Raw genomic sequence first — 19,546 nt, 5'->3', positions numbered from 1 at the left:
TGCCAGAACCCGGAGCCGAGCGGGGAAATGTAACCGGGCTCAGAAGCTTCTATGGACGTAGCTAATGGCTAATTACTGAGAAAGCTAAGGAGAGTCAAGCAGAGAGAACCAGTCGGCAAATCCCTAAAAAGACAGCGAGAGCTTTGGGAAATAAAAGACTGCAGACAGACGTCCAGTCGGCCTTCCAGCTGCTGGACTAATAAGTAATATCAGCTGATTGCTATGTCTTGTGTTGTTGCACTCAGGGTGCAAACTACAGGGGAGCTTGGTTCCTCTTAATAAGACATGAGCTCTATTTTTACCATGCATTCTGTCTGTATCTTCGTCATCATGAATCATACGTATAATTGGGCTAATATTGATGTATGATTCATGCATTAGGGTGAACTAATTCACTTTAATAAAGATACCGGCATGCATGCTGTTGCCATCAACACTGAAGCGTGGCAGCACAATGTCACAATGTATTACCACTGAGTGCACCAAACTCAGAGGGTTGTTTGCTCACCAGCCCAGTTGGAGGGGTGTGAGAAGTGTTTGCTGCTCTGCAGGGTCTTCATGGCCTCCGTCAGAGCCACGCTGGCTTTGGTCCCGTTGAGAAGGGCCGTGTAGAAGGTGTGTGTGAACAGTTTAGAGGCAGCTACCGGTACGGGCCACAGAGAGACGCACACACACTGAACCCCTGCAGCCAAGAAGGCTCGGGTCAGACCCACCACCCCGTCAGCTGTCACCCTGTTGCTGGACTCCTGGTACAACCTGAAGTGACAAGTAGGCAGAGGTCAGTCGCACGTTCAATTGTAACTGGCTTTGTAAAAAGTTAAAGCTCCCCTCCAGACATATATTTATTATTATTAAAGGTACAGTAGGTCATTTTTATAAAAAGAACTTTTTGTCATATTTTTTGTTTTACCTCAAAACCACCAATTTGACGGTCAGGCACAGGTCCAGTATATCAGCGGCAGTGAGGAGGAAGTCATGAAGCGGTGGACTGTCGCACACACTCTCCACTTCACACACACTTTCTCCATCCTCGCTCATTTCATCGACTCCTCTGAGTCTCTCTGGGCTGCTGTGGCTCTTAAACGAACTCCTGCTCTTTCCGTCGTGACCTGCAGTCTCGCCAGAGGTCGACGCTCCACACGGCGATTTCTCCCTGGGTCGGCCCCCTGGCCCCTCGCCTCCTCCGTGCTCTTGGCTGGGGGCGAGAATCAAAGCGGCGAGCTTCCAGGATATATGAGTCGCAAAGTGAACGCACTCCGCCTGACTCAGAGCTGCGAGCACACGCTCCTTTGTGGCGTTTGCTCCAGTTAGGGGGTGACATCCCAGCTGTTCCCCCAGCCAAAGAGCTTCATCTTGGGCTGAAGGTAAGGGGCCCCACAGCCAGCGGTCCATCACAGAGGGGGGCAGGCGAGGAGCCCCAACCACAGCGGCCACTGAACCTCCATCTGAGCAAAGTAAGGGGCCGCCCCGGCGAGGATGAGGCTGTGGGTTGAACACAGGTTATCAGATATGTGTTTTTATATTCAAAAATCTATCAATTTACATATATTATTACAACGTTTGACCAATACAGTGTTTAAGATATAAAATCTGATTTGCCTACCTTGATTGTGGCTCCCAGGCTGCCTAAAGAAGGCACCGAAATGAGACTGAACCTTTCGTAAAGGTACTCATTAGAGGAGCTGCCTTTGAGCAAGGCAAATGGGATCAGGTACAGTTCTCCCTCCAGCACTAACACGAGCTGTCTGTGTCTGCCCACGGGGCCGCTACTGTGCATCAGGCCCTGGAGAGGAAAGAGGACACAAAGATATATGAGCATAACAAAAAGGAAACATGCAGTCTATTGAAATGTGCTCACACACACACACACACACATACCCCTTCCATCGGTGCAATGAGTAAGTCATAAAGGGCTCGTAGAGGAGGTTTGCTGATGTTACTCGGTCGGCAAAGAGGAGATGACAAGCCGTCCTTCACTGGAGATACTGTTGCGCTGTACAGACTCGTCATGCTCTGGCAGCTCCTGTAAGACGCATAAACACACTTACTGTGGATGTTAAGTTCATTTCCAGCCCTGTACAATAACTCTCAGGCATCCTGCTGTAAACATATGTATACATCTCCTCAGTCTTTTCTACATGTTAAAACTTTGTCTCCTTAATGACAGAGAATCTAATCTAAAACTGTTAGACAGCATTAAACATATATTAGAATTTATAGAATGATGCAATTGAATGACTCCTGCTCTCCCTTAAGAAATCTACAGCAGAAACCTATGTATTTCTCTGTTTCATCTAAAACAACATTTTACTGGCTGAGATAACCATGTATATTAGATTGACATGCTCTCTAAATATGTGCACTGCCATCGAAAAATACAATAAAGGCTGACCACTAACACTTACCCGACGGTGGCCTTGCAATTAATAAAATACTAATACTAAGAGTCTACAGCCATGTTAGAGGCTCTGTGAGGGTGTACTTAGGCACAGTGGTTCTCAAAAAGTCTTAAAAGATCTGTATGGTGACAGTAGTTTATGTGCCTTTAATGACTTACAAGCTGAATTTGAGCTACCAGGATCATTTTTTTTCTTCTACCTGCAGTTAAGATCAGGTATGTGGACATATGTATGGGAATGAGCACTCCCTACACACCCTCTTTATAAATGATTAGCTTCACTAGGAGCTGTAATATGTTTCTTTTCTTCTGGACTTTTTTCAATAAAAAATAAATAAATAAATAAAATGTTTAAAAAAAAGAAAAAACATAAAAAAAGGATCCTAGTTAAATTATATGGAGATTATGGTCAGCACAATAGCACCAGAAAACTCTTGTTTGTTTATTTTCTCCACATTAATCACATTCATTCAACTTTGTTCCACTCCATATTTCTCTCCTGGTCATCCCGACCCCTCCTGCAGTGACTCTGGGCCCTACCTGAGGACTTTGGTAAACAACAACATGCTAACAATGGCATACTGACATGATGTTAATAGCTGGTGTAATGTTAACCATCCCATCACTCTAACATTAGCTAATTAGCTACTAAAAACAAAGTACAGCTAAAGTCAGTGGGGATGTTTTGCAGGGATTTGAACATTTGGGCAAATTAAAATTAAAAGGTTAGGAAATCACCAATGTGGTTACAATCCTTCCTGAGTGGAACATGAATGTGTGTACTAAATGGCAGTCCATCCCATAGTTGTTGAGATATTTTACTGTTATCTGTTGCAAACCTGTTAAAGATGTTATTTCTGGACACCATGCGGAGGTAGCCGGTGGGGTCGGTGGCTGAGGTGAGTTTGTTGTTCAGCTCCTCAAACTGTTGCTCTAACAGATCTCCAGCTTCACTCTCCGTCTCACTGCTGGAGCAAACTCTGCAAAACAGACGGAAAGTGACTGTTACTGAAGGCCAGTATCTCCAGTAACATGTTCACCAGTTTACACCTGAATGTATGAGTTACATTAACACACATCACATGCACAATAAAAAATATTCTTTATGCTGGGTAACATGAAAAAAAATGAAATAAGATAAAACTAAGCATGAAGACTGGATCAGTTCAGGCTCAGCGCCCCTAAAGTTAGTGAACACACTCAGTATCTAAAGTGTGCCAACATTAGCCACTATAAGCTAATGGTCATACCAGACCAAACAAGTATGAAGCAACAGAAACCCAATGGTGCGTTTAATTGCTTATGATTAAATTTTTCATTTGTAAAAAGAAGAATTTGTTATTTCTTCTTTATTTTAAACCTCAGGAAACATTTTGAGGATAAAACAGGACGCATGTTAAGTAATAATGATATTTCTTCTGAAATAATAAGTAATGTTTATTGCCAGCCTTGTGTTGGCAGGGACACCTCTTTAACAGGATGATGAGAGTCTTTTTACAACAATTAGTCACCGGACTCATGCTTTATGTACTGGACTGATGGCTCTCAGACCTTTCCAATAGCAAACACCATTACTTTTTATGGAGCCCTTTGGCTTCACTTTTCACAGCTCGAGGAGATTTGATTTGTGTTAAAAAAGCAGTTTCTGCTGCCTGGATATGCTGGAGGGTAGTAAAACTCTGCTGGCGGGTTGGAAGGCATTTTAATGCTGCATATGTGCAAATACTTTTCATGCTGCGGATGAGCAGGATTCATAATCATCGCACATAAATGAAGGCAGGCTCCAGGCTCACACACACACACACAGACAAACACACGCGACAGACTCGACGCATCGCTGCTGGCTGCAGAAACCCCACTGCAGTGGTTTTCACAGAAAGTTGAGACACAGTTTGTGTGGGGGAACATTTGCTGACATGACACATGGAAGTGATTTACAAAGCCGTCCAGTTGTGCCAACCAAGGCCTGAAGTTGCGGGCAGGATAATTGAGAGTAAGGAAATATGGCAGCAGCGAGCAGGGGAAAAGGAAGACGGATGACGTGCAGCATGTGGCTCCTTTATCTTGTTCTGCTCTCTTGTGTTTTAATGAATGACGACTTACAGTAATAAGAACAATAGTCTACAGCCACGCCAGCTGCTCTGGGAGGCTGTACATAAGTTCACATGCTAACACGCTCACAATGACAATGCTAACACACTGTTGTTTAGCAGGTATAATGTTTACCATCTTAGATTAGTGTGTTTGCTAATTAGCACTAAACAGCAACTCTTTATGCTAATGGTACATGAATGATCATTAATTTATGTAGTAATTCACAAGAAGACAAGAATGAACAGTGCATGACTTAATACAACAATACATTAATTAATACAACACCTAAGGTACAGCTGTCAAGGTAATAAATGAAAGTACAACCTGACTTTGCTGCAGTTTTTTCCAGTTTTTTGCTGTGTGTTAATGTGATGTTGTTTACAGTGGAGACTTGTGGTTGTGATTCTGTACTTAATGTTTTTTATGACATGTCTTATGGTGAAATTGAAGACAAATTTCCACATTGTGGGTTGAGTTATTAATGATGTTCTTTAAAACTAAAATAACAAGTCTGTTTTTGATAATGTATGGAGTAGAAAGTACAGATATTTGTGCAAAAACGTAGGAGGTAAAAGTAAATAGTTGTTAGGAAAATAAATACTCTAGTAAAGTACAGATACTTAAAAAACTACTTAATACAATAACGAAGTATTTGCACTTTGTTATCTGCCACCTCTGTTAGTTTTGCAGGTATTTGGCCATAAACCAACATACTGGATATATTTAAAGTTTTACCTGATGATGGCACTAGATGAAAAGTTACCAGATAACTGAAGTCAAACCAGACACTGTTTCTAGATATAGATAGGGCTTGTTGTGTTTTTCACATGTTTTAAGGCCACCGTAGTTTCTCAAATCAAAACATCTGATAACATCGACTGTATTGCTTAAGAAAAAAGTAAAACCTGCTGTAATGGCTGTCCACTCCTAGAGCCTCTCTAGCGTTGCAGATGTACTGCTCCAGAGACAGAAGACCTCCTCCTGCTCCCCCTCCACCCTGCGGGCTCCCGCCACCATCCTGGAACTCAGATGCCTCCACTCCGGCCTCTCCAAGATACACCTCGTTAAACTTCACGATACCTGTGGTGGCATTGGAGGAAGAACACGAGTTAGTGCACGCTGTTCTGTATGTGTGTTCTGTATGAAGGGTATACTATATGGTGGTATGTGGGCTCAAGGCTCTGTGTGCGAGGACAAGGATCCACTTTAAAGCTGGCCTTGCAGCTGGAAAGCAGCGTCTGCATTTGAATTGCTCCAAACTCAGTGTGCAGGGAAATATCTTAATTATTAACAAGGCCGAAAGTCTAAAGCTGTATCGGGGAGTGGATCTTAGAAGCCTCTTTGTGTTGGATGGAACAAACAAGTGACGGGACTACAAATATGAAGTTCCCATGAGGGTGGCCTCAGAGGAAAGGCCATGTGGTCATTTAAGGTCACAAAGTGATTAAAATCCAAAGGTTTATTCCCTCCGGTGCATAAATGTCCTCAAATGTCACGACAGTTAGATTATAAGAAATGTGTACACATGGTTGACATTTCGGCCTCAGGGTGGCGCACGAGGAAAGATCACAGGGAGTCCAAAATAAAAGGGTTCATCCACTGAGGAGAATGAGTGTGCTCAGTAAATGTCATAGAAATCAATCTGGTTTTGGCCCAGTTCCAGACTCCACTCAGCACAGTGCTGCTGTGAAATTGGTAAAGTGCTTTAGGGGCTTTTTTTGTGGCCTTTTTGAGCCAAAGCTGCAGCCACAAGGTTCAAAAATGCCCAAAATATTCATATACATATTCTTGGGCATGAATTTAATGCAGTACAAAGCATTATGCAATCAAATCAAAGTGTTGTTTTGTGCTGCGAGTTACGGAAGCCCAGAGAAGCAGATCTAAATAGTTTTTTCTCCTGTTTTTTAAGAATAGCTGATTTTTTTTGCCATTTTTCCAAGTAACTTTTTTTATCTGGGAAAACATTTTTTTGTTGTTGGAATACTCATTTCAGTCACTAGAGGCCACTACTCCATGTTCTAAATAGTAGGAGAGATTTAATTTATCAGTGCACTCTAAACAAATAAACTTAGAAAAATGATTTTGGCAAAACTATTTTCAAACCTGTTTCACCAATGAAAAAAATACATTTAAGGAATTAAGGAACAGGTGAACCTGTGTTTCACCTGTTCTTAAGTCATAAACACAGAGAAGAAAACTATTTAAATCAGAAATAGTAAATGGATCAACAGAATTATCCTCTTTTCGAACTTGTGAATAGATCGTGCATATGCGTGTACCATTTTAATCATCCTCTCTGTTAGCTGGACTGACTTGTTCACCCCAGTTTCTTAAAATATAACACAGCCAATCAGAATGAGGTATTGTGAGTGTCAGCAGGGGTAAGTGAGGGATTCTCTAGATCTCATTTAACTTTTGCTTATAGCTTTAAAGTGAATGGATCCTAAAAATAAGGTTGGTTCTGGATCATAAAAACAAGCCCTAAACAGCAACAGAGCTGGAACTTCAGATGGCAGTGGAGAAGAGTGAAGAGGATGGAGGGTCACTGAGGGATGCCAATGCTAACTGTAAAACAATGCTAAAAGCTACAGATGCATCAGGTCCCAGGACCGTACTCTAGTGTGAAAGCTGAGCATTTTTAAACGATTCTGATGACAGATCAGTGAAATAAGACAAAGGAAAGAAAACAGGGAAAGACTGAGAGTGAAACTGAAACCGTAATATTGGTTAGCGACAAGATTTCAGCACGATTTTTATTATAATTCTGTGCATGTGTGTGTTTGAGCTCTGTTACTGCACTCTCAGGGGATTTTACTGCGTCTGTAAAGTCTATTGTGAAGTAACTCAACCTCTCCTGGAGTTGAAATAAATCCCAGGCATTGGCACTGTCCTGTTCTGCACACTTTCCATACTATTGTGGGCTTACTAAGAATCCATAGCTTCAAAAACAAGACATCCTAATGAATGTATGCTTGGTGGAAAACATTGCTCGGAGCTTTCGCACTCGTCAGAGACTTGCAGTTACCATGTAAGTCTTTGCAGGTTAACAGGTTTTGCCCTGTTGGGGGCACTGTAGGAGAAGCCAAGAGTCATTTAATAGTTATAAATAAATAGTGTTTTCAACCTCAGTTACAAGGTGAATAGAAGAGGTGCATTCTAACATGACTGTGGTGGGTTTAAAGGGCCAGTTCACCCTAAAATCTGACCTGAAGTGGGTTTTTTTGGCGCTTTGAGCACCACAAGCAGAGTGCCATCTGGTTCCATTATATTGGAGAGACGGCAGACCTCTCCCAAACTCAGCAACTCACACCAAAACAACCTAGATTGATAGATAACACTACAGATAAGAGGATGTATTTTTGATTTTGGGGTGAACTGTCCCTTAAAGTGTGTGTGTGTGTGTGTGTGTGTGTACCTGTCCCTGGAGAAATCAGCCAGCTGTACAGAAAGCCTCCAGCCAGAGAATAGTAGAGGACCATGGCCCTCTGACCGTTGACCGTTTCCAGGATGTGCTCCACAGTCACTGGGATGTAAGGGTCAGCGCTCGCCGATTGCTGACTTCCTTTCTGCCGTTCCACCAGGAGATCGGCAAAGGCTCGCGTTCGCCCTCGCTCCGCTATGGCCAGCGCCTCATCGTGCCGGCCTGAGATGCAACACAGAAGATAAGTTCGAGAAGGAGTTTGGGAGATTTTGGAGATTTGGGGCGGAACAGAAGGTCTAAATCAGCAGCATTAGTAAACAAGCACCCAGGCATCAGGTGATAATTTGTGCATCGCTAACAAGCACTCACAGAGAGAGTGTGAGAATGAGAACAGGTGAGAACACCCTACAGAAAAAGGGATTCACACTACAGAATAATAAAATAAAAAACACAAAGGGAGAGGACAGTGAATTCACCCAGGCTGACGAGGACCCTCTGGAGAGCCTGGTACGAGCTGGTTTGCAGATCAAACAGAGAGAGCTTGTAATCCGTGCTGTGCTGCGTCTCATGACGAATCGTCTCAAATAACACGGACGCCCGGTACAGCTGAAACACAGCAAACAAACACAATGATACTCAGACACTGGATGAATACACACATACTGTATACGCATATAGAAATGTATGAGAGGGGTTCAGTTGGGTTGAGATCTGCTGACTGATAATTTCATACTTATAAAACCATTCAATGTATGGAAGCATCTGTTGTTTCTACACTCATTACAGGAGTTTCCTTACATTCATCACCTGTCTTTATATATAAAACACATTATTTTAAAGCAGAAGGAGCAGCTGCTGTTATAATACCAACCACTGGGGGGCACTGCAAACACACACCAATCTAAGGAATGAGGATGTTGTGTCTCTCTTCTTTCTCTCAAACTGGGAAGTTTGAAGCATTAGGTTACTCATAAACTCATTGGAAACAATAGCCAAAGATGGAAACAATACATTTGATTGGTAATCACGCTGCCTGTGAAAGTATTGTATGAAAAAAATACTAAAAAGTGTATTAATACCTTTATAAAGAAATAATTCAAGTTTCAACAAAGTTATGTGTTCAAAATCTAACTTACAAAAGTACATAAGTATTAATATAAGTAATTATGTCATCAAAAGTAACATTATTTATTAGGCAGAATGGTCCTTTTCAGAGTTATATTATTATACTGTATATATTATATATGTATGTATATGTTACCAGCATTTATATGCTATATGAGGAAATAATATTTAGTGTCAAGTGTGGCAGATCACCTTGGAAAAACACTATATGAATTAATATAATGAATTTATTCTTTGAGCATGGGCAATAACAGACCAACGCGTATTGACTATTTTTTCCAAGGTTATTTGCACCTCTTGACATTTTTTTTATTTTTTATTATGCGTGTAGTGTTGCGATGGTGATATCAGCCTACGGTGTAAGTATCTACAGAACAATGGGACTTCTGTTAACCCTGTGAATCAAGTGTAAATCCAGCTTTAGTCTGTCAGTTAAACATTTAATCCATTATATCTACTACTTCTCAAGGCTGTAACTCTATTATGTAACTCCCAGCAACCAGCAAGGTCTGATAGGAGCTGTGGCATGAATGTACCCCCTTTTTTAAATTCTTTCCAGCCAACTACCCCTTGACCATCATAAAACATTTAAATGCTACATTTCAGATGTTTGGAAACCTTTTTTTTCATCATCATGCAGTGACACTAAGGCGGCACTGAAGTGGCAATGAACTGTACCTTTTTAATGAGTTGCACTCACAATTCAGTGACAAACAACCGCAGCGATCAAATGCTTTTCCACAGGTTTTTACTGCAGCTGACAGTTTAAGGCAGGTAACGACTGAATTGAAAATAGGAATACTGAATGTAAAATGTGGTTTATCAGGCTTACATTTACATTTTTCTGTTGAACTTAGAGAATATTAGTTTCATTTTCTAAATTAACATTTTTAAGTACTCTATGCAGTACCCATAAGGAGGCAACGTTTGACAAAACTAAAGACATTTCCTGCATATTTTTATCTTATTTTATTTAGTTTTTATTATTATTTCAGTTATCTTTTTTCACACGTAGTTTTAGTTGTTAGTTTAGTTGTTAGTTAACTGCAATAACCTTGAATCTGACTGTTTTCTGACACCTTTAAACACACTCAGAAAGCTGCTCTAAAAAAGGCTCAGCACTTATTGATTTATGCTGATGACACACTACTCATCTTTTTAGGATTTTTTATTATTTTTTTACAGGCGCTGCGATCTGTGCCGTTCTGTGGCAGCTGGTGCCATGCTAAAAATACAGCAATAAATCCCTGATCCTGTCTTCACAATATACTTTTACAGTAGCTTCTGAAGAAAGTTGAGCTACTGTAACTGTGAGAGTGCACACACACACACAGATACACACCTGGTGTTGTGCCTCCTCCAGGTTTCCTCCAGCCCACAGAGACAGGCCCAGGCGGTGGCGTATCTTAGCTTCATCTTCTCTCCGACCCAACTGCTCTGCCAGACGCAGACCTGAGGAGAGGAGGGACAGGCAGACAGAAGGGGAGATCAGACGCTAGCTCCTAGAGGCTGATCTGAAAATCATCTCTTTGAAATCACTTTGACGCTCCTGACAAACTGTTGCTGCACTGAAGACAACTTGAACTGAGCCCAGGGCGCTTACACTTGACATTCTTCCTCTCTGTCATTGTTGCTTTTGTCTTTTTGTGTTTTTATCATGCCGACTCAAATTCAAAGTTTTTATATCTTGCCTTTCAGTTTGTCTCAGATAGGTTTCATCTCCCCCGCTGTGCTGGAGCAGACAGTCGCGGCAGGTTGTAATTAGTTCTCATTAGGCTCTCAGATTCAGCAGAATCTCATCAAACATCAACTTTTGATTTACGCTTCTCTGTCTATTTCTCCCCGTCTGGCCCTGTGATGTTCTGTATCTGTGTTTCTTTCCATCGGTTGGGGAGGTTAATTGGAGGCACTCGTACGAATGCTTCTCCAGCTCTGTCCTCACTTAAACTCTGAGTCGAATTCCTCGTTGCTTGTTGAGTTAATGATCAATTAAAATCCAGAAGATCTGTGAGTAAAGTGACAAACTGTGACCGTGTCTCACAGGCCCGACAGAGCCCGAAGGAGTTCATAAATGAACCCAAAGATCCGTTACACGTTTTTTTACTTTGTCTCAGCCTTAGTACAAGAGTCTGTGTGCGTTTAAGAGTGTTTTTTTTATACTTTAGAGAAGAGATTCCAGCCGGATTATTGACAAGCCGCCTGAAGGAAATCACACTCCAGGGTAAACACCCGAGCTCTGATCTTCTATTAGCCTGTGTCAGACTCATGAATACCTTTCATGCTTTGAAATGGTTTCAGAAATAATGTTTCAGAAATGTTGTCAGGCCTAAACAACTCAAACTTTAAATAAGATACCCACATGCAGATCAAAGTGTGTGCTAAGAGCCAGAGCCTCCCTGAATGGAAGCTGTATGGCTGCAGGGGAAGGTAAAACTGTGACTAACTTTTTCCCTCGCTTTTCATCACAAGTCGTGAAGTTTGTTGATACCTCACGTCAAAAACAAGTCCTTTCAGACACATACTGCATGCTGACTCAGATGAGATTACAGTCCATACACCTCTTTTTCAGCAGCCATTTTGACATGAAATAGTAGGGTTAACAAAGGTGTTAGCAATGATACTAATAAAGGTTCAGTTCCATTCAGGTCAAACAGAGTCAGAGTGCTGCTATTGTGCATGTTGGCTCAACGGGAAGGTTAACCTTAGTTTCTTACCTTCCTGTAGGTACATCACAGCCTGTGCATAGTTTTGCAGTGCGTGGTGTGTCCTTCCCAGGCTCCCGTAGGCGAGAGTTTTAGCTATTAGATCGTTGGTCTGTGCTGCCACACTCAGGTGCTGCTCCTGGAAGACCACCGCCCGCTCGTGGTTTCCCAGAGCTTCGTAGGTCAGTCCCAGGTTGCCGTAGCTTCGACCCTGGCTCCTCACACATCCCGTCTGCTCTGCTATATCCAAAGCCCTTTGGTGCCACTGTAACAGGAGAGCTTGGTCACTCAAAGTTTGACATTTTGAAAACGTATTTGCTTTCTTGCCGAGAGGTGGATGGCTCTGTCCAAAAGTAACTAAATTCATATCAAGTTATATCTTGTTTGTTTAATTTGTACAAAAAGTGTAAACATGACAAGCTTCAGTTTTACAGTACGAGGTTATTTGCTGGACTATTTCTTGGCAGAGCGCAGTGAGTTCCTCGCGCCAGGCCAGCTGTTTCCCCTTGCTTCCATTCCTTATGCTAAGCTAAGCCATTGTGTGCTAGCTGTAACTTTATATTTAATGTGCAGAAATGAGAGTAGTATCAGTCTTCTCATATAACTCTCAACAAGAAGGAAAATAAGCGTATTTTACAAAACGTTGGATCTATTTCTTTAAATTACAGCTATGAAATACTGAGTCATGATGTATTATGAATCTGCACAAACCTGTAGCGCTGTCTCGTTGTCTGCCATCAGCTGATAAACGCCTCCAAGTGCATCGCTTGCCTCTGCTTCCAGGGATTTATCCTGACAGTTAAAGCGGGATTTACTACATTTCTCTGTGCATAATGTACTTTCCATATAAAAGGAGATACTTTGTCACATTCAGCAGAGCGAGGAGAGGAATTGGCAGAGGAAACAAGAACCCTGTGCAGGTAAAGCCTTACCCCTGCTGTGCGTGCAATGTTGAGCTGGTGTTCCAGGCAAGAGAGGGCCTGCTCATAGTTGCCTAGCTGGCTGTGCAAGGTGCCCAGCTCCCAGTAAGCCTGAGCCTTACCCCCTCCTTCCCCACCCAGCTCATGGGCCACCACCAGCCGCTTCTCAAAGCACACCAATGCCTGCTGGAGACTTCCCATAGACCTGAAGAGGGAGGAGAAGGAGAAGAATGAATTAAAGGGGAGGAAAAACAAATAATGTGATCATTTATTTATTCGGTTTGTTCTTGCAAATACTCCAAGCAATGTACCTGTAGAATAAAAAAAAACAATACACCACTATCAAAGCCCTCTTTTTTTCCAGACAGACCCACACAGGCAATTTAAAAAAGCAAACAAGAAAAGCAAATAGCTTCATAATAAAAGGACGTTTTGATTTTGCGCTGTAAAAAACAGTTCTGTATCCTCCGAGAGAAAGAGTAAAAGAAGAAGAATCTACAAAGGTTGTGTTCATTGGGATAAATCAGTGACTGTACACTCATTTAAATCTTATTCACACTCCAGAGAGCAGAAACAGACTACAACAGATGGATAAAGGAAAACCATCATTAAGCCTCGTTCTACTGTCGGTGAACATTATTTGTATGAGAAGAGGCCAATGTGGGGATATACTCTCTGTACTCGCCACCCCTGCTGCTTTGTACTATCATTACTGTAACTGAATGTTGATTATTTTCATTGTTGTTACGACTCTAATTTAAAATGTGTATAGTGTATACTTGAGGCAAGAAAAGCTCATTTGAGATTCTTGCACGAGTGCTGTCCTGTATTGAGAGGGCATATCCAAACTAATGAGAACATAAATATATACATGAAATAAATATTAAAACAAAAGTAAACAAAAGTCTACAGCAGTGAATGAGTGGCTGCGAGGAACAATAACAGAAAGAAGCGGAAAAAAACGCACATGGGAATTTAAATCACGTTTTTCTCCTTGCTTGCTGTAGTCTAGCCTGTGATTGAGTATATAATCCAGTTTCCATGTTCTGAATTAATTTTAAAAAGCTGTAATATATGCAAATCATGTGCTACATCTGTCATAAAAGAAATGAAGAGGAACACTGAAAATACAAATTAAGTTAAATTGACATTTTGGGAAATTTAATTTGCTTCCTTGCTGGGAGACTGACACCACTATTATGTCTATATTTGGTATAAATAAAGCCAGGAGTCGGCTAGCTTATTTTAGCATAAATGGCTAGCCTGGCTCTGTCCAAAGGCAAAAAAATCTGCCTACAACTCTAAAGCTAATTTTTTAATGTGTGCCATTTAATCACAACTTGTTGTTTTTACACTTTTATGGACCTAAAAATGAGATGACATGTTGAGCTTTAGAGGTGCAGGCTATTTCTCCCTGTTTCCAGTCTTTATGCTAGGCTAAGCTAAGCAACCGCTGGCTCTAGAGTCACATTCACTGTACAGAGTGAGTGTGATTCATCTTCTAATTTACCTTGGTGTAGTTTGTTTATAGTCCAGTGTTCATTTGTGAAGCTCATCTTTAAGCTTTACTGTGCTCACCTGTGCGCATTGCCGAGTCCCCTGTAGGCTTTCTCCTGGTCCTGGACGTGGTTGAGACTCTGAGCCACTGTCAGGTACTTCTCGTAGTACTGAATAGCCTCCTCATAGTCTCCCAGAGCATCATAGCAGTCTGCCAGGTTCCCATAGGCCCTACCTCTGTCCAGCATGCTCTCAGTCCCATTCAACTGCTGCAGCATGGCCAACTGCTGCTCAAAATAGCCAATAGCTTCCTCAAACACCCCCATGTTCATTTTGGTGATGCCCATGTTACCGTGGACCTGGGCCTCCAGGCGAGCATCCCTGAGTCCCTGTGCCAGTCCCAACTGGGCCTCATAACACTGGAAGGTTGTAGCGTAGTCTCCCAGGGCCATATGTACTGCTGCCAGGTGGCCAAGGGCGCGGCACTCCCCCTGCTGATCACCTAGATCCTTTCGGACAGTAAGTTCCTGGCTGTGGAAGGACAAGGCTGTATCCAGCTGGCGGAGCAGCCTGAAAGCGTGAGTAAAAGATGAGATGAGCGGTAAAAGAAGAAGAATCAAGGAAAGCAGAGAAATCCCACAGTTGAAAACCTTTATTACCGGTGAGCTGATCCAAGTGCTGAGTATGCGTCCGCTTCCATCTTCTGATCTTTGACCTTCTGTGCCAGAGTTAACTGCTGCTGGTAGAACCTCACAGCTCCAGGAAGATCACCCCGACACACACACACGTCACCCAGGTTCCCAAAGGCCCGGAAAACTGCCTGCAGACAAATATAACCACACGGACGCTGATTAACAACCACTTCCTGTGTGAACGATACAGTTTATCGAGTTAACACAGTAGTGGTAGGTGACCTGTGTGTTATCCAAGGCTTGTGCTAGAGAGAGCAGGTATCTCTGACACTCCTCTGCTTTGTTGTACTCCCCCAGTGCTTTGTGGGCCAGACCAAGGTTACAGTAGGCTTTTGCCTGGGCTAATTTATCTTGGAGGTCCTTAGCCAAGGCCAGGTCCTGCTCATAATACCTAGGAAATGGATGAAAAATACAAAGCATGCCTTTGTCATTTACACTTTATACAAAATGTAATATAGTAAATGTTTATTTAACAGAACAGAAGAATGTGCATTTATGTGCACATACACTTTTATATACAACATAGTAAATGTATGCATTCATTCATGGCATAAACCCCTCATTTATAGTGACTTTAAGGTTGGAAAAACCCTCTTATTAGAGTGTGACACTATCACATAAAGTGTATGAGCTTATTCCAGCTTCACTGAAACAATATGATGGGAAGTCTAAGGGAAATAGTCAAACCCCAAGACTCCATGTTTTTTATGACTGCACCATTCAATCAAATGGAAACATTTAAGATGCCTAGTCCCAAGTTCATCCTGATACATTTGGTATCTTTGGAAAGTTTTGGCTCTCCACTATAATTTAAAATAGTCCTAAGGGTTTGTAATGACTCACCCACTGGCAGGACAGTGAGGTTAAAGAGGTGTTAAACAAAGAAGACAAGTAATTTCTCTTTAAAAAACATTTTCCCATGACAAAGTTTGTGTTTTATGAAATTAATTTAGTCTCTGACCTGACAGCGTCTCGGTACTGTCCAAGGCAGTAGTGAGCGTAGCCGAGGTTGTGGCAAACCTTGCCTTCTCCCTCTAGGTCCTGCAAGCCTGGAGCCAGAGCCAGGTACTGCTGGTAGTACGGCAGGGCCTGAGCGTATTCACCTCTCCAACTATGGAAGTTGCCCAAGTTTGCTGCAAAAAGGAAGATTAGAAGATTACATATAATTTTTCAATCAATTTAAGTCCTTGCTGTTCTGTCCTCGATGCATCTCTCCATTGTCTAGCTTGCCTAGTGCTCTTGCTTCGCTTTGAGTGTCTCGGAGCTCTCGTGCGATGCTCAGGTGGTGAAGGTAGTGCTGTAGAGCTCGGTCGTGAGCACCCAGCGCCTGGTAGGCCACAGCTAGGTTACCATGTGTGGAGGCCTGGGATGGACGATCATTCACCTAGAACACAAAGAGATTTCACATGTCTGTTTTCAACACGAGTGTCTACGTGTTGCTTGTGAAGAGTTCGAGAATTCACCTCCAGTGAGATCTGTAGTTCTTGTCGGTGGTACCGGACAGCTTGGTCATAGATGCCGAGTGCATGATAGGCGTTGCCCATGTTACCATAAGCCCTCCCCTGGGCAGCGTAATCACTCAGCTCCTGGGCCAAGGACAGGTGGGCTTTGTGAAGCTTCAGTGCTGTCTCGTACTCCCCCTTCATCTGGTGTATGATGCCTGAGGTGAAGGTAAGAAGACGGAAGATACAGCTTGTTTGTTAAAAATAACAAAACCTAAATTAAGATGTCTTTAAGCAACTTTAAAATATTTTAACATGGGTTCCTTTTTAGATCTGAGCTGAGTGATTAGCAGAGTTATTTCAAGTCTTCTGAGAAATGTCCAAGTCAATTCTTAAGTCATCTGACAAATCTAATCAAGTCTCAAGTCATCTGGGACAACTCCAAGTTAGGTCTTAAGTCCACCAGCAGAGCAGTTCTAGTCTTGGGAAAGTACATGTTGAGTCACAAGGCATTTGAGACAAGTCCAAGTCAAGTCTGGTCGATTGAGGCGAGTCAAAGTCAAGTTTCAAATAATCTGAGATAAATCAAACCAAGTCACCATTTGCAAAGTCAAATCAAGTCTGAAGTAATTTTAAACAGATCCAATCAAATCTCTGTCAGAAAATATGTTTTAACATATTTTGGTCAAGTCAAGCATAAAGTAATTTGAACATGTCCAGATCAAGGTTTAGGTCCGTCAGTAGAGGTTAAAGTCTTTTGAGGCATGCCAAAGTCAAATCATAAGTAATTTGAGGAAAATCTGAGGCAACTCATTCAGGTCTAAAGTCTATCAGGAGAGCAGTTTTAGTCTTGGACAAGTATTTATAGAGTCAAAATTAAGTTTTGTGTAATTCAAGTCAACAAATAAGTTAAAGTCATTTGAGGCAAGTCTCAAGTCAATTAAGGAAAATTCAAGTTAAGTTTAATATAATTTGAGACATCTCATGATCTCATGACAATGTCAAACCAAGTCTCAGTGTAAAATCTTTGATCAAGTATGAAATCATTCAAGTTTCTAGCAATTTGAGAGAACCTAAGTCTAAAGTCGGTAAGCAGACCCTTAAAATGTGGATTTTTATCAGGTCAAATCTCAGTATAGTCAAGCCATTAGGGAGTCAGGTCTAAACATAGTCAGGCAAGTCCAAGTCAAGTCTCAAGTTGTCATTTCTGTGACTTAAGTTTGACTTGCCTCCAAATCTCAACTTGACATCTCTGCTGATCAGTTCATCCAACACTGATTTGATTAGTGGTGAACATCAAACAGAGCTTGCTGCACATGCAGCACAAGTCATGGATGTTAAATTCTCAAAATGATGCAGAAGATATAAATACAAATGAGCAAAGAAAACATATTTGTGTGTGTGTGATGTGAACACGTGTGCATGCTTTTCCGAACCCTGAAAAAGATATGAGTGCAGAGCAGTAAATAATTAAAAAGCTACAGCGGGAAAATTCAACAAATCTAATAATATCTGCTGCTATGGATCTTTAAACTTCATTACTGCATATGCAGAGATCCAGAGGAGAGTCACAGAGACTCCGTCTGTTTCTGTCCAGGGAAAACGAATTGGAAAACTTCTGTCCCAGTGGCCTTTCCCAACTCTTGTCTAATGATGTGTGTATTCCCTACTACCAGCAACCCAGATTACAGAGCCAAAGTAGACACACGTTGGAGGAGAGGATGCAAGTAAAGGAAGAAGCTTGGGACATGACAGAGAAAGACAGAAAGAGGAGGGGAAGGCAATTGCTGCAGGAACACAGAGGGATTCAGAAGAAACGTATCAAAGACAGAGAGTGCTTGTTCCTACACAAGCAGGTGAAACAGAATACTCTTAAAAACATATGAAAAGCTCATATCTGAGACCTGTGTGTCCTGGGTGGGGTTAACTGCAACCTTTATCTTCCCTCTTACTGTTATTGTGTTTACATGCACAATAATAACTTGATTATAGCCACATTGAGGCAAAACTGTGATTATTGCAACTCTCATGTAAACACCATAACTGGGTTATCTCAGTCTAATTAAGGTCCAAATCAGAGCAAACATAACTAGATTAACAGGATTGGTTTACACGTCTACCTTTCAAATTACTGTTGCTAATATACACCTTTTCATTCTGATTTCTTCTAACTGTGTTCTGAACCTGTGCCAGAAAGGTCCTGGAGGGGAAAACTGCACCAAAAAGCAGTAGTATGAATAATATACACTGGTCCGGCTAGAAACAAACAGCAATGCATTTGATTTCTTTTAATATTCTGCTGATAATGTTACATGTTACATTACTGTGCATGTTTTCGGACATTAAGCCAATTAACTGTCAGCTACTGTTACTACACCTGTCAAGCTTTCCATGCTAGCACTGATTAATTATATCGACTGTTATTTTAACACTTAACACTACATTTGTAGTAATGTATGAAACAATGAGCTTTTAGACAAAGCTAGCTTTTGTTGGCTAAAATAGTGACTAAAATTGGAGATTATAGCTATCTAGCTAATTATTGTTAACTCTATGATTTGGCTGAAAACAATGTCTCCGACTGACAGAAGTTTCCAGCTAATTGGTTTTAAAACCGTGTATATTTTCAAACAATATGTGTCACTTTTACAAGAAAAAAGCTTTGAAGAGGAGAATATTAACCAGTGTGTTCAGGTTAACAAGTTGGTTGGAGTAAAATTGTCCCTAAATCCAATATAAAGCACAGAGCCACTAATGTTAGCTTCAACTCCAGAAACATCAGAGGATGTGTCGGCCCTGAACGGGGCTTTTCATCACCTGTAACCCCACATAGTAGCTAATGTACTTAACTAATGAAGTGTTTCTTGGCATTGGAGGTAACACTAGGGTACCATTATATATATATATATATATGTTAGGAATAGGGGTGAGTGGTAAATTTAGCAGGTAATGATTATTATTTTTGGTTTTAGTTTCTTTATGTGTAAATGTTTTAACCAGGCTGTCAATAAGTAGCTTGCCATTTATTTATGACACCACCAGCTTCTGTTGAATAAAATATGGAACTTATTATGCGTTCATAGTAATAATATTCCACTAATTTGTGTTCATAAACCCGGTCCCCGAACAGTAATTGTCAAATCATACATAAAAGCCAAAAGATAAAATTGTAAGGGGTTTTATAAAATTGTCATCGTGTTATAACTTAAGGTGCTAATGTTAGCATACCTGGATTATATTTACGTACAGTAAACG

At 41.4% G+C, this 19,546-nt stretch overlaps 1 protein-coding gene across 1 annotated transcript in view; it reads right to left on the bottom strand.

The window, feature by feature from the left end:
- Positions 1-19,546, bottom strand: part of ttc28 (tetratricopeptide repeat domain 28) — a 127,060-nt gene that overhangs the window by 8,311 nt on the left and 99,203 nt on the right. The window contains exons 9-26 of the mRNA XM_035668077.1: positions 16,313-16,509; positions 16,080-16,233; positions 15,811-15,982; positions 15,072-15,240; positions 14,817-14,977; positions 14,239-14,727; positions 12,673-12,865; positions 12,452-12,532; positions 11,753-12,005; positions 10,381-10,490; positions 8,390-8,519; positions 7,908-8,135; positions 5,398-5,572; positions 3,238-3,378; positions 1,879-2,023; positions 1,604-1,783; positions 911-1,482; positions 509-756 (exon numbers count right to left, since the gene is read on the bottom strand). Coding sequence (XP_035523970.1) covers positions 509-756; positions 911-1,482; positions 1,604-1,783; positions 1,879-2,023; positions 3,238-3,378; positions 5,398-5,572; positions 7,908-8,135; positions 8,390-8,519; positions 10,381-10,490; positions 11,753-12,005; positions 12,452-12,532; positions 12,673-12,865; positions 14,239-14,727; positions 14,817-14,977; positions 15,072-15,240; positions 15,811-15,982; positions 16,080-16,233; positions 16,313-16,509 — 3,798 coding nt within the window. The remainder of the gene's footprint in view (positions 1-508; positions 757-910; positions 1,483-1,603; positions 1,784-1,878; positions 2,024-3,237; positions 3,379-5,397; positions 5,573-7,907; positions 8,136-8,389; positions 8,520-10,380; positions 10,491-11,752; positions 12,006-12,451; positions 12,533-12,672; positions 12,866-14,238; positions 14,728-14,816; positions 14,978-15,071; positions 15,241-15,810; positions 15,983-16,079; positions 16,234-16,312; positions 16,510-19,546) is intronic.

Source organism: Morone saxatilis, unplaced genomic scaffold, assembly GCF_004916995.1.
Source record: "Morone saxatilis isolate NCDOM2014 unplaced genomic scaffold, NCSU_SB_2.0 Contig21, whole genome shotgun sequence".
In the NCBI taxonomy this organism is placed as follows: domain Eukaryota; kingdom Metazoa; phylum Chordata; class Actinopteri; family Moronidae; genus Morone; species Morone saxatilis.
The sequence above is the reverse complement of the archived record's forward strand: the minus strand, read 5'-3'. Positions and strand labels throughout refer to the sequence as shown.